Source organism: Gopherus evgoodei, chromosome 7, assembly GCF_007399415.2.
Source record: "Gopherus evgoodei ecotype Sinaloan lineage chromosome 7, rGopEvg1_v1.p, whole genome shotgun sequence".
Taxonomy (NCBI): Eukaryota; Metazoa; Chordata; order Testudines; family Testudinidae; genus Gopherus; species Gopherus evgoodei.
The window spans coordinates 129,745,672-129,759,132 of record NC_044328.1 but is presented as its reverse complement, the minus strand read 5'-3'; the positions used below and the strand labels follow the sequence as shown (position 1 = coordinate 129,759,132).

At 52.0% G+C, this 13,461-nt stretch overlaps 1 protein-coding gene and 1 long non-coding RNA gene across 5 annotated transcripts in view; one reads left to right on the top strand and one right to left on the bottom strand.

Moving 5' to 3' along the window:
- The window catches only part of ARIH2 (ariadne RBR E3 ubiquitin protein ligase 2), a 52,968-nt gene extending 39,545 nt beyond the window's left edge, over positions 1–13,423 (bottom strand). The window contains exons 1-3 of one of the 4 annotated variants that reach the window (XM_030571184.1): positions 9,566–9,695; positions 5,957–6,042; positions 2,756–3,102 (exon numbers count right to left, since the gene is read on the bottom strand). In XM_030571184.1, coding sequence (XP_030427044.1) covers positions 2,756–3,004 — 249 coding nt within the window. In that variant the 5' untranslated portion in view covers positions 3,005–3,102; positions 5,957–6,042; positions 9,566–9,695. Of the gene's footprint in view, positions 1–2,755; positions 3,103–5,956; positions 6,043–9,565; positions 9,697–13,325 lie in introns of those variants that run through there. The other 3 variants (XM_030571185.1, XM_030571186.1, XM_030571183.1) reach the window with 3 other exon arrangements.
- LOC115655583 lies at positions 9,710–11,340 on the top strand. The gene is made up of 2 exons (XR_004001425.1): positions 9,710–10,141; positions 10,485–11,340. It is a non-coding gene; the product is annotated as an uncharacterized LOC115655583 (long non-coding RNA).
- Positions 13,424–13,461: the final 38 nt, after the last annotated feature.

Below are 13,461 nucleotides of genomic sequence, written 5' to 3'. Positions count from 1 at the left end.
CTTTTACAGATCCAGACTAACCCGGCTACCCCTCTGATACTTAACAAATAATATGAAGGAGGAAGGCATGCAAGCCAAAATAGAAGAGCCAGTTAAAGAATATCCAGATAAGTAGATGTCACCTAATCAGTAGTGCCTGATGAAACTGATCCGTGGCCTTGTCTACTCTACCGCTTAAGTTGACGTAAGTTATATCACTCAGGGGTGCAAAAAACTCACCCCCCAAGCAACATCACTTACATCAACTTACTGTGGTGTCTATACCATGCTATGTCAGCAGGAGATACTCTCCCATTGACAGCTTCCGCCTCTCATTACAGTGGAATTATTACATCAACCTTGGAGCACTCTCTCATTGACCCACTGAGTCTTCACCAGATCCACTAAATTGACACCACTGTATCAATTGCAGCAGTGCTGATTTTGCCCTGTAACAAAGACAAATCCTTAGAGTACTTCGGGAACTAGCTGAAGCAACACTGGAACCATCTGTGTACATCTTTGAGAACTCATGGAAGAGAGGTGAGGTCCCAGAGGACTGGAGAAGGCAAACATAGTAGCTATCTCCAAAAAGGGAAACAAACAAAGAGGACCTAGGCTATTATGGACCAGTCAGCTTAACTTCAATACCTGGAAAGATACCAGAACCAATTATTAAATGATCAATTTGTAAGCTCCTAGAGGACAATAGGGTTGTAAGGAATAGCCAGCATGGATTTGTCAGGTGCAAATAATGCCAAACCAAGGTAATTTCCTTCTTAGACAAGGTTACTGGCCTAAGGGATAGGAGATAAGCTGCACATGTGACATCTTGATTTTTAGGAAAGCTTTCAATATAGCTCCTAAGAATGTCACATGGGACAAACTATGGAAATGTGGTCTAGATGAAGTTAGTAAAACGTGAGTGCATAACTGGTTGAAAGATCGTACTCAAAGAATAGTTACCAATGGTTTGCTGTCAGACTGGAAGGATGTATCTATTGAGGCCTGGCAAAGGTCTGTCTGGATCCAGTAATATTAAATATTTTCATTAATGACTTGGATAATGGAGTGGAGAATATGCTTATAAAAGCTGCGGATGACACCAAGCTGGGAGGGGCTGTTAGGTTTTTGGAAGGCAGGATTAGAATTCAAAATGACCTTGAGAAATTGAAGAGAATTGGTCTGAGACCCTGGATTTTTTGTCTTCTTCTGCAGTGTGTGGCACTGATCACCTGATGGTTTGAACTAGAGTAAATGATGGATTATCTATAATTTAAAAGTCTTTAGATCAAGATTTGAGGACTTCAGTAACTCACATCATAGCATATACAGGAAGGAATGGGTGAGGTTCTGTGCCCTGTGATGTGCAGGAGTTCAGATGAGATGATCACGATAATCCCTTCTGGCCTTAAAGTCTATGATTTTAAAGATGAGGGCAACTGTAGTCTTCACTGTTTTAATACAAATTCGATGCTGTCCTCAGGTAAGGATACTCTCAGACTTTAAAACTGAAAATCTAGTGTTTTCATTCATTTGATTTAATGGACAAGTCACTTACCCCTTTTAAGTGGGTGCATCATGAGTCACTCAGGCATGAAGCAAAATGACTTTCTAAATATTTACTGAATCACTTAAAAATGACAGTGACTGGAAGCCAGATCCAAGTGCAGGTCAAATCCTCCCATTTACCCCCTCCTTTTGTCCACTTTATCTAGAATCTGGAAGGGATGGGGGAAACTCTGAGCTAGAATGTAAGTGTTCTAGAAAAGAATGATGTGACCAAGAGCCAGCTAGCTATGGTAGGGGAGAATGGAATATTAAATTGCTTGAAACAGTAGATGGTTAAAGTGGGCATCAAGGACAGCAGGATCAGATAAAGGTGTGGGTGGCATGTTGGTGACTATGATGTACTGCTATCAAAACATTACTCAACTTTTGTTTAGTGTGATTGTTTCTCTCCAGCTTCCCGTGGCCAAGGGTCCACATCACAACATGACATCATCACATCTGACACAACATGGCAGACCCACTGACAGCTTTAGCTGAGGTGTCAAGATCTGAAAGCATCTTAGAGACTGAATTCTCCTCTTACTTCTATAAGCTGTTCCTCCATGATGGGAATGATGCACAGTGGTAGTGCAGTGCAAGAAAACGTGCATTGCTACTAGCCTGTAATATACTACCAGTTGCACAAAAGGGATAATGTAGTACTCAAGAGACTACTTAATGTCAACAGGCTGACTTACAGAAGTGGAAATCTTCAAGGAGGAATTAGTCATTAGTATAACAGCAGATAAGCTCACCACCCTTAATCAAATAGCTTGTCAATGCAATGATAGCTCAGATCTCCTGCACCAACCCTATCTTTCTGAAAGTCTCTCAAACTGGCGGGGTATGTGTGCTGAGCTTTATGCTCTTAGCATGGCTTGCCTCTGGCCAGTCATTTTCTGAACAAACGTAAGTACAACTATTTGTAGTGTCTGATGTCTTTTCATGCTCTTCGCTTTACCCTGGTTTAGAACTCTCCAGTAATAGTAATGAAGTAAGTTCAGCTCTGAAAATTCTCAAAGGTTCTGTAAATAGCTTTCTAGGATCAACCCCCAGAGCCAGTATACTGTAATCTGTGTAAAGCCCTGAGTCGGCTCAGAACTACTAACCTTAAACACCACTCTCCCTCAAAGCAGTGCTCCAAATCAAATTTGGGATCAGTATTTGCTGTTTCAGTCATACAGCCTTATGTGCACACCTGATGAATGCAGAAACATTTGCTCACCTTTAATGTGGAGGCCAAGCTGACCATGTGTTCATTCAAGGTGCTCTCCGACTCCTTGTAAGTCAGGCAGGTAAACTGATATTCTTCTGGATCAAAGGCATCTGCTCCCTGCTGCTCCACATCGTTAGCTACCCCAATATAATAATCCTCGATATCCCCAGGATCCTCATCCTCTTCCTCCTCCTCGCAGTTAGGGTCATAATCCTCTTCATTGCTGTCAGAGCCCTGGCTGTTCATGTCCACAGACATCTTAGTGTCCTGCCAAACTGTGGACCAGGAAAGCAACCACAGCTTCTCTTTCTCCGCCACCCTTTATCACTCCTTTGAATTCATCTGACTTCTGTCTCCTAAATGGGGGAGGAAAAATATTGTTTTTTCTTGTGCCTAAGAAATTGTAACAGAATATTTCAATACCACGCAGATGATCGAACAGTCAGAAATGCACTGACCTGATGCTGAGCTAGAGAGCAACATTCTATCATGAAGGTCCATGACTAGAGATCAGCTCTGACTTCTGCACCTGCAAAACCTGGGCACGTCTCACTAGTGTGGTTCTCAACCAGGGCTTACTGCACTGTTTCCTAGTGCTTCTACCAGGACTTAAAGATGTCTTGTCATCTGGAAATCGCTGTATAACCTCTACCATACAGTTTGGTCAGGGATGTAACTAGATAATATCTAGTATGTCACGTCTTCAAAATACTTCAGCTACTTCTTACACCCTTCACATAAGGTAGTTTAGGCACATATGGGAAATGGGTTGTCACAGCAATTCAGTGGAGAACCCAGGAGCCCATGCTCAGCCCATGCCGCCTCTAGAGCACAGAATTTAACTGGCAGCTCAGAATGAGGATGGGGAGAGAATCCTAGAGCTCTGAGCTGCACCCAAAGCAGTGGCTCAGAAAGGCAAAAGCTCCTCAGTATGTTCCCTTACTTGGAATCTGGCAGACATGTCTTGGCTTACACTTGCCTGGGGCCTTATATCCAAAGAGGAGAACTACAGAAATTAGTCCATTTTCTTGATATTCTCAGTAAAAAATGAATGTTTAGCTACTAAAATTACACAAGGATCAACATAGCAAAATTATGCTTTACGTTTTCATTGCTGTTGGCAAAGTAGTCAATTTTCTCTTAGTTACCTGTCTTGCACAACTTCTACTCAAGTCACCAATATAATGACCACAACGTATTCGTCATAAAAGAGTCATTAGACAGCACAAGCTGATAAATCCTTGAGTTATGAGTATCTCTGTAATAAAACAATCACAAGCTAGGATCTAATCAAGTTAGTTTTGTCTCAAGAGGGTCTGTATTAAATACAAAAAATAAAAGCTGGAATACACTGTCACTGAGTTTTAGATGTAAAAATTTCAACGTTACTTCCCATGGGAAGTATAAATTGGGCCCTTGCATATATGTGGTATGTTGAATTGCTGTTTGTTGTTAACTTTAATCTTTTAATATATATATGTGCAATTTGGCAAGTTACTGTTGCTGTGGGAACCAGAACACTGAATTTCCTGACTTTAGTGCATGGACAACCTCAACCAGAGGATTTCATTATTTCCCTCACTCTTTGTTTCTTGATTTAAACACAGTTGTTAGGTGCTCTAAGTCATTCAGGAGCCAACTTAATGTATAATTATTCTGAGGCACTGCAGTCATTTCAGCAGATTTAAACCTCCTCCTATAGGAGAGGATGAGAGTTGGAAGCTAGTCACATTAGACTGCTAAATTCTGTTCTCCGTACCCATAACATACGTCATGATTTCTTGACTTATTTGCAGTGTGTCACATCCACGTTTTTTATATCATTCAGTTTCCTCTAAAACCAAAGGAGTGGAGAGTCGGGATTATGGAGAGAACATTTAGGTTTTGGTATAACTTTATTTTGCCAAATTACATGGAACTCTGAGTAATAGTCTTCAGCGAACGATGTTCCTATACCAGAACATTGATACTATAGTGATGAGCACTATAGAAAGACCAATAAAACACGTTACTCAAGTTGCCATAGACAAATATTCACCTTTTCTGCCAGATGAAAAAGACACCAAATCCAAGTAATTAAGTTACATCACTGAGAAATTATCCACACAACAGATTCTAAAAGCAGGGTCTTCTAATGCTATATGAAACCCCTTAGGTACAAGAGAGTCCTCAGGCTTCCCCAAATGGAAACATTTAGAAATTAAGGGAAGGAGACAAATGGGCTTTAAGGAAAATATCTGGAAAAGCTGATGTATTTGGTAAGTATGTTTTAAGTGCAGCTGATGTCTCTCTTATTGGGTTTCCAAGCAAAGATTCCTCACTACTATATTTCATAATCAGTGCTGAGTTCTGCTTTTGCCAAGTCCAAAGCAAATATATACTTTTGTGTGTATTTTTTTTAATATATATACGCGCGCACACACACACACACTGTTTTGAGCCTCTCCACGAAAAGGTTAGTCACAGGTTAAGGATAGAAGGGACCATTATGATAATCTGATCCCCTGCAACAAGGCAAGCCATAGAACCTCACTCAGTAATTCCTGCACAGAGCCTGTACATTCTGTTTGAGTGAAGCACATTTGTCTAAAAGATATGCTAGTCTCCAGGAATTTAGAACCACCTGAGGGTAGTCCTTAATAATCACCCATACAAAGTCTTCAAGAATCTAATGGTTATGCCAGTTTTATCTAGCAGATCTCATAGATCACTCAGGACAGACATACATTACTAGTTAGGAAAGCATTCAATCCTACCCAAGGAGTCATGCTCATCCTGCGGAGAAAGACGAGCTACATTTAAATTGATCTGTTTACTCCAATGTACAGGGGATTCACACTGATGCCGTGGGATGTTTTGGGAGCAGAATAAGGGCCTTACGTAACAAGTAAACAGTTGTGTTCCACTCAGGGGAGAATGCAAGGCTTTTAGGAGTGGTGATATTTCTGTCCTTCTGGGAGATTTGCCTATCCAACTTCCCTATTTGCATTTACAACTGCAGCACCTGCATGTACAAATCAAGAACATAATAATATGTCTGAGTGATTTGACACTGGACTAATATAGATTTGGGAATTCACACCTCTTAAAGCCATTTCAAACTAAGACAGTCATACATTAGATTTTCTATTCCAGGATGTCAAACTTTAAAAAAAAACACAAAACTTGCATTTTGCAGATTCTGAACTTGTCATGGACCCAAAGACTTACATCAAGTAGATAGCATCCAGCCAGTAGGCCAAGAGTATGTCACTCCTGTCATATCTGTGGGAAAGGATTCCCCTTCAGCATGCCTGCTGAAGTTAGAGTGCCACATGTGGAGGACAGAAATCATTACCAAATTAAACAGAATCCTTCCAGACCTAATTTCATTTAACAGCACTACAACAGAGATGCACAAAAAGCCTATAGTAAGTTGCACTTAAAGTTTCCCCATTTTCAAATTACTCTATATAATGGTACACAGCCCACAATTTTATCTGAGAATCCCACTAAAGCTTTTCCTAAGAATCAGTGTATTGTGCTCCTCTCTATGTCCCTTGGAGTACCACTACCATCTAGCACACAGGTGGGAGAAGGCTATATTCCCAGCTGGGCGGGGGGTGGGAGCGGGCACCCCGCAGCCCCCCGGTGAGAGCAGTCTCTGGGGAGGGGGCACCACACAGTCCCCCCTCCCCTCCTCGGCAGGAGCAGTCTTTGGGAAGGGGGCACCCTGCAGCCCCCCGGGGTGAACAGTATCTGGGGAGGGGACACACCACAGCCGGGCGGGGTGGGAACAGTCTCTGGGCAGGGGGCACCCTACAGCCCCCCCGGTGGGAGCAGTGTCTGGGGAGGGGGCACCCCGCAGCCCCCCAGGGGGGAGCAGTCTCTGGGGAGGGGGCAGCCCGCAGCCCCCCGGGGGGGAGCAGTCTCTGGGGAGGGGGCACCCCGCAGCCGGGCGGGGTGGGAACAGTCTCTGGGGAGGGGGCACCCTACAGCCCCCCCGGTGGGAGCAGTCTCTGGGGAGGGGGCAGCCCGCAGCCCCCCCGGGGGGGAGCAGTCTCTGGGGAGGGGGCACCCCGCAGCCCCCCCGGGGGGGAGCAGTCTCTGGGGAGGGGGCACCCCGCAGCCGGGCAGGGGGGGAGCAGTCTCTGGGGAGGGGGCACCCCGCAGCCGGGCAGGGGGGGAGCAGTCTCTGGGGAGGGGGCACCCCGCAGCCGGGCAGGGGGGGAGCAGTCTCTGGGGAGGGGGCACCCCGCAGCCGGGCAGGGGGGGAGCAGTCTCTGGGGAGGGGGCACCCCGCAGCCCCCCGGGGGGGAGCAGTCTCTGGGGAGGGGGCAGCCCGCGGCCCCCCGGGGGGGAGCAGTCTCTGGGGAGGGGGCAGCCCGCGGCCCCCCGGGGGGGAGCAGTCTCTGGGGAGGGGGCAGCCCGCAGCCCCCCCCGGGGGGGGAGCAGTCTCTGGGGAGGGGGCAGCCCGCAGCCCCCCCCGGGGGGGGAGCAGTCTCTGGGGAAGGGGCACCCCGCAGCCCCCCCGGGGGGGAGCAGTCTCTGGGGAGGGGGCAGCCCGCAGCCCCCCCCCGGTGGGAGCAGTCTCTGGGGAGGGGGCAGCCCGCAGCTCCCCCGGGGGGGAGCAGTCTCTGGGGAGGGGGCAGCCCGCAGCCGGGCGGGGGGGGAGCAGTCTCTGGGGAAGGGGCACCCCGCAGCCCCCCCCGGGGGGAGCAGTCTCTGGGGAAGGGGCACCCCGCAGCCCCCCCCGGGGGGGAGCAGTCTCTGGGGAAGGGGCACCCCGCAGCCCCCCCCGGGGGGGAGCAGTCTCTGGGGAGGGGGCAGCCCGCAGCTCCCCCGGGGGGGAGCAGTCTCTGGGGAGGGGGCAGCCCGCAGCCGGGCGGGGGGGGAGCAGTCTCTGGGGAGGGGGCAGCCCGCAGCCCCCCGGGGGGGAGCAGTCTCTGGGGAGGGGGCACCCCGCGGCCCCCCCGGGGGGGAGCAGTCTCTGGGGAGGGGGCAGCCCGCAGCCCCCCCCGGGGGGGGAGCAGTCTCTGGGGAAGGGGCACCCCGCAGCCCCCCCGGGGGGGAGCAGTCTCTGGGGAAGGGGCAGCCCGCAGCCCCCCCGGGGGGGAGCAGTCTCTGGGGAAGGGGCAGCCCGCAGCCCCCCCGGGGGGGAGCAGTCTCTGGGGAGGGGGCAGCCCGCAGCCCCCCGGGGGGGAGCAGTCTCTGGGGAGGGGGCAGCCCGCAGCCCCCCCGGGGGGGAGCAGTCTCTGGGGAGGGGGCACCCCGCAGACCCCCGGGGGGGAGCAGTCTCTGGGGAGGGGGCACCCCGCAGCCGGGCAGGGGGGGAGCAGTCTCTGGGGAGGGGGCACCCCGCAGCCCCCCGGGGGGGAGCAGTCTCTGGGGAGGGGGCACCCCGCAGCCCCCGGGGGGGAGCAGTCTCTGGGGAGGGGGCAGCCCGCGGCCCCCCGGGGGGGAGCAGTCTCTGGGGAGGGGGCAGCCCGCGGCCCCCCGGGGGGGAGCAGTCTCTGGGGAGGGGGCAGCCCGCGGCCCCCCGGGGGGGAGCAGTCTCTGGGGAGGGGGCACCCCGCGGCCCCCCGGGGGGGAGCAGTCTCTGGGGAGGGGGCAGCCCGCGGCCCCCCCCGGGGGGGGGAGCAGTCTCTGGGGAGGGGGCAGCCCGCAGCCCCCCCCCGGGGGGGAGCAGTCTCTGGGGAGGGGGCAGCCCGCAGCCCCCCCCGGGGGGGGAGCAGTCTCTGGGGAAGGGGCACCCCGCAGCCCCCCCGGGGGGGAGCAGTCTCTGGGGAAGGGGCACCCCGCAGCCCCCCCCCGGTGGGAGCAGTCTCTGGGGAGGGGGCAGCCCGCAGCTCCCCCGGGGGGGAGCAGTCTCTGGGGAGGGGACAGCCCGCAGCCGGGCGGGGGGGGAGCAGTCTCTGGGGAAGGGGCACCCCGCAGCCCCCCCGGGGGGGAGCAGTCTCTGGGGAAGGGGCACCCCGCAGCCCCCCCCGGGGGGGAGCAGTCTCTGGGGAGGGGGCAGCCCGCAGCTCCCCCGGGGGGGAGCAGTCTCTGGGGAGGGGGCAGCCCGCAGCCGGGCGGGGGGGGAGCAGTCTCTGGGGAGGGGGCAGCCCGCAGCCCCCCGGGGGGGAGCAGTCTCTGGGGAGGGGGCACCCCGCGGCCCCCCCGGGGGGGAGCAGTCTCTGGGGAGGGGGCACCCCGCGGCCCCCCCGGGGGGGAGCAGTCTCTGGGGAGGGGGCACCCCGCGGCCCCCCCGGGGGGGAGCAGTCTCTGGGGAGGGGGCAGCCCGCAGCCCCCCCCGGGGGGGGGAGCAGTCTCTGGGGAAGGGGCACCCCGCAGCCCCCCCGGGGGGGAGCAGTCTCTGGGGAGGGGGCACCCCGCGGCCCCCCCGGGGGGGGAGCAGTCTCTGGGGAGGGGGCAGCCCGCAGCTCCCCCGGGGGGGAGCAGTCTCTGGGGAGGGGGCAGCCCGCAGCTCCCCCGGGGGGGAGCAGTCTCTGGGGAGGGGGCAGCCCGCGGCCCCCCCGGGGGGGAGCAGTCTCTGGGGAGGGGGCACCCCGCAGCCCCCCCGGGGGAGAGCAGTCTCTGGGGAGCGGGCACCCCGCACCCCCCGGGGGGGAGCAGTTTCTGGGGAGCGGGCAGCCCGCGGCCCCCCGGGGGGGAGCAGTCTCTGGGGAGGGGGCAGCCCGCGGCCCCCCCAGGGCAGCCCCCGCCGCAGTGGCTCCGTGCCGGGCTCGCGGGGGGGCGGTGGGACACGGCCCAGGCCCAGGCCCAGGCCCAGGCCCTGCCCCCGCGGCCGGGAGGAGCCGCCCGTCCCCAACAAGGCCCGGCGTCCCTGCGACTTACCGGGGCGCGGGGGGGACCGCCGGGAAGGGGGCTCCGCTTCCCCCGGGCTGCTCCTGCCGGGCCGCTACTGCCTGCGCACCGGAAGTGCTGGCGTCCGGCAGAACGTCATTTCCGGCGGCGCGGGGCTCGGAGAAGGTAGCGTGACCGCGGCGGAGTCCGGGCTGGGCCCCCTGGAAGGCGGCGGCGGCGGTGCCCCCGGGGGGGAGGGGAGCCTCCGCCCTGATCCCGGGGAGCTGCTGATCTGCCCTGAAAGCCTCCGGCCACGGGCCCTGAGTGCAGCTCGGGCTGGTGGAAGAGCCTTCGCCGCGCCCGTGCCTCCAGCCCCAGCCCGGCACCAGCAGGCCTGTGTCCCAGCCAGCCTCTCTGCTCTTTCCATTTATCAGCATCCGTCAGCTGTGGGCATCAGAACTGGGCACCTATCCTCGCAGGAGTCACAGCAGTGAGAGAACCTCCCTGCTCCAGATTCCCATGGATACATCCAAGGATTGCATTAGCCATTTTGGGAGTTCACGTTTACATGATTATCCATCATGATCCCCAGATGTTATTCCCCGGATGGAGCCCCTCAGCCCATAAGTATGGCCAGCATTCTGTGTTCTTAGGTATCTTTGTTTGGTCAAAATAGCACAAATATTCTATGCTTATGTCCAGCTTACCAAGCAATGCAGATCACTCTTTAACAGGGACCTGTTCTCTTCATTATCAATTTGTGTGTTATCTGCAAACTTTACAGTGATGGTTTTAGATTTCCTTCCAGGTCATTAATAAAAATGTTTAATAGCAAAGGACCAAAAACTTGTTCCTTAGAAATACACCTACTCAATGATGATTCCTCATTTACCATTATATTTTGACACCTATCAGTTAGACAGTTTTTAATCTAACTAATGTGTGCCATGTCAACTTTATGTCATTCTAGTTTTTTAATCAACATGTCTTGCGGCACCACATCAGATGCCTTCCAGAAGTGGAAGTATATTTCATCAATGCTATTATCCTTATCAACAAGACTTGTAACTGCATTTAAAAAAATGTCATCCAGTTAATTTGACAGGATCTGTTTTCCATAAACTACCTACCCTTCTGTAATTATTAATCCAATCCTGTATCAGTTGTTTTATTATTCTTCCTGTGAGCAATGTCAGGCTGACAGGCCTATAATTACTCTGGTCATCCCATTTGTTCTTTTTATAAATTGGCACAACACTAGCATTCTTCTAGTCCTCTGGAACTTTCCTGTTGTTCCAAGACACATTGAAAATCAACATGAATGGTCCAACAAGCTCATCAGCCAGCTCTTTCAAAGCTTCTCGATGTCAGTTATCTAAACCTGCAGATTTTAAAATGTCTAATTTTAACAGCTTCTGTTAATATCCTCCTGAGTTGCTATTGCAATGGAATTTCATTGTCGCTGTATTATATGATTACATAATCTGTTTTTTGCTAAATACAAAACAAATATTTACTATTTCTGCTTTTTCTGCATTATTACTAACAGTTCTAACGTTTCCATTTAGTAATGGACCAGTACCATTGTTAGGATTCTGTTTGTTCCTAATACACTTTCAGAATGCCTTCTTATTGTCTTTAACTTTGCTGGCCATATGTTTCTTCTATGTTTGTCCTTTTGCTTCCCTTAAGAATTGTAGAAAATTAGTATCTTCTGATTTTTATTTATTGCAATCAACTTCCCTGCTCTTCCATTGCATTGATGTGGCTTTGTTCTCTCCTTACATAGATTCCATGAGGTTATAATTAATCTTCCTTTTCACTGATGGCTTTCACTTCCTTAGTCCTTCAGTGTGCAGTCTTAAGATGCTAGGAGAAGATCAGGAGAGAGGCTACAGTTCCCTCATGTTTTCTAACTTTGGCCCCGATAAGGCTTGTTCATGTTCATGGACAATCAAACTGTAGCAGTGATCAGAAATGCTTTTTCCCAGCTTTTGACTTTGCCCTTTCTTCTCAGGTACAGACTTGACCATAGGGAGCTAAGCTTTTGATGTATAGCATAAATAACATTCATAAGCAGGAATCAAACCTGGGACATTCAACACCGAAAAGGCGTGCTGAATGAGAGCTTACTGATAGCAAACACTCCTCTAACTCAAGTGGTACGTGGCAGAGCCGTATTCTTGCTAGGGCCAGCTACTGGAGTGAGACAAGATCACACACTAGGCCAGTGAATCACACTTTTATCACTCCTAGACTGAATTATTGCGATTACTTTGGGCTAATCCTGAAGGCAATTCAGAAACTATAACCAGCAGCCTTCCAGCTAGGTAGGACAGACTAACATCAGCACATCACACCCATCTGTTGTACTGTATCTTGTTGTCATATCCAATAGTGGGATATCACAGAAAGAACGGCTTTTGTTTTGCACTGTGTCACAGCAGTTGCATTCTATAAAGATACTCAAGCTAGTAGAGTCCAGATTTGTACATGCAAGTACTGGGGACAGGCTATTCCCACTGGAGGGACCTTAGCTGGGAATCCACAACTACTGGAGACCAGACTGAGTTCGAGACTTGCCATCTTTAATGTGTAATGCAAGATTCACCTCTTTCAGCAAGCCGCCTCCTACAGTTACTTTTGCTGCAGTCCCTTGTGGGCTTTCTGATGACATTAACAAACCACCCACCATTACCTGAGAATAACATAAAAGAATTGCAGCTAAATACCGCACAGCTGTTGGGTCAGTATTCCTTATATCCCTTACTAAAATATTAAATTGGCTGGGGAGCAAAGGGACTCTGGGACACCTCCTGGCATTGCCATGCGAGAATTGTAGGTTCAGTGTGACCTTCTGATTGCCTCCATGGGATGAGGGAGACTAGGCAGCATGGGCAGGCGGGGAAGTGACTGAACATGTGTATCAGGGCCTTTCAGATTTATTAGAGACTAACAGTCTCTGAAAAAGTTCACTTTTCCAACTTGGCTTTGTTGACACTTGGAAAATTATTACAGTAGAACCTCAAAAATACAAATGCCAGAATTACAGACTGACTGGTCAACAGGACACCATGTGAAAGCAGGAGTAATCAATCAGACAGCAATAGAGACCCCCCAAAAAAGCAAATACGTACTGTGCCTGAATTGCATCTTAAAGGTAGGCACATCTGGGCTGCCTGTCCCCACCCCCACACACTGGGCCCCCACTGACAGCTAGGAGTTGAAGATGCTGAGATTCTCAGGCAAAGCTGTGAGCCCTGTGCAGAAACAGCATTGGTGTCTGCACTGCTTTCCTGTAAGACACTGGTGCTGTTTTCACATGCAGCCCTCTCCTGGCTGGGGGTGAGGTCACTGGTGCTGTTTTCACATGCAGCCCTCTCCTGGCTGGGGTGAGGTCACTGGTGCTGTTTTCACACATACACCCCACTGGGAGAGGGCACTGTTTTCACCACCACCACCCCTTGGTGGGGAGGGGGACAAGCTTGTTCAGAAAGAAGCTGTCTGCAAGGAAGCTGCCTCGCTGCCTCTGGAACCTGGCCCAGAGTGTGAACTGCCGGAGCCAGAGCTTTGTTTTCTTCAGAGTTATGGAGAACCTGCACTCCGGAGGGGTCTGTAACTCTGAGGTTCTGCTGTACCCATTGTTCAGCAGTGAGTCAGCCATGCTTTACTTGCATTGGTGTAAGTACCGGGGTTTAATGACAGTGCCAGGAAAAGCCAGTGGTAAAAACACTTCCGCCTTGTCTGCATTAGTGGTTGCATCACTGCTCCAAACCAGAAACAACTTTTCCTCTCTGAGGTCAAGAGCTACCTGGTATCAGCTGCCTCAGGAACACTGGTTTCCTAACACCGCACCAGGAAAACGGAACAGCGGCGAGGCCGCACCCCTGCCCAGAGCCCCTGGCACAGCAGACGGGGTGCGGAGTGGTTTGTGTTCAGACACCCCG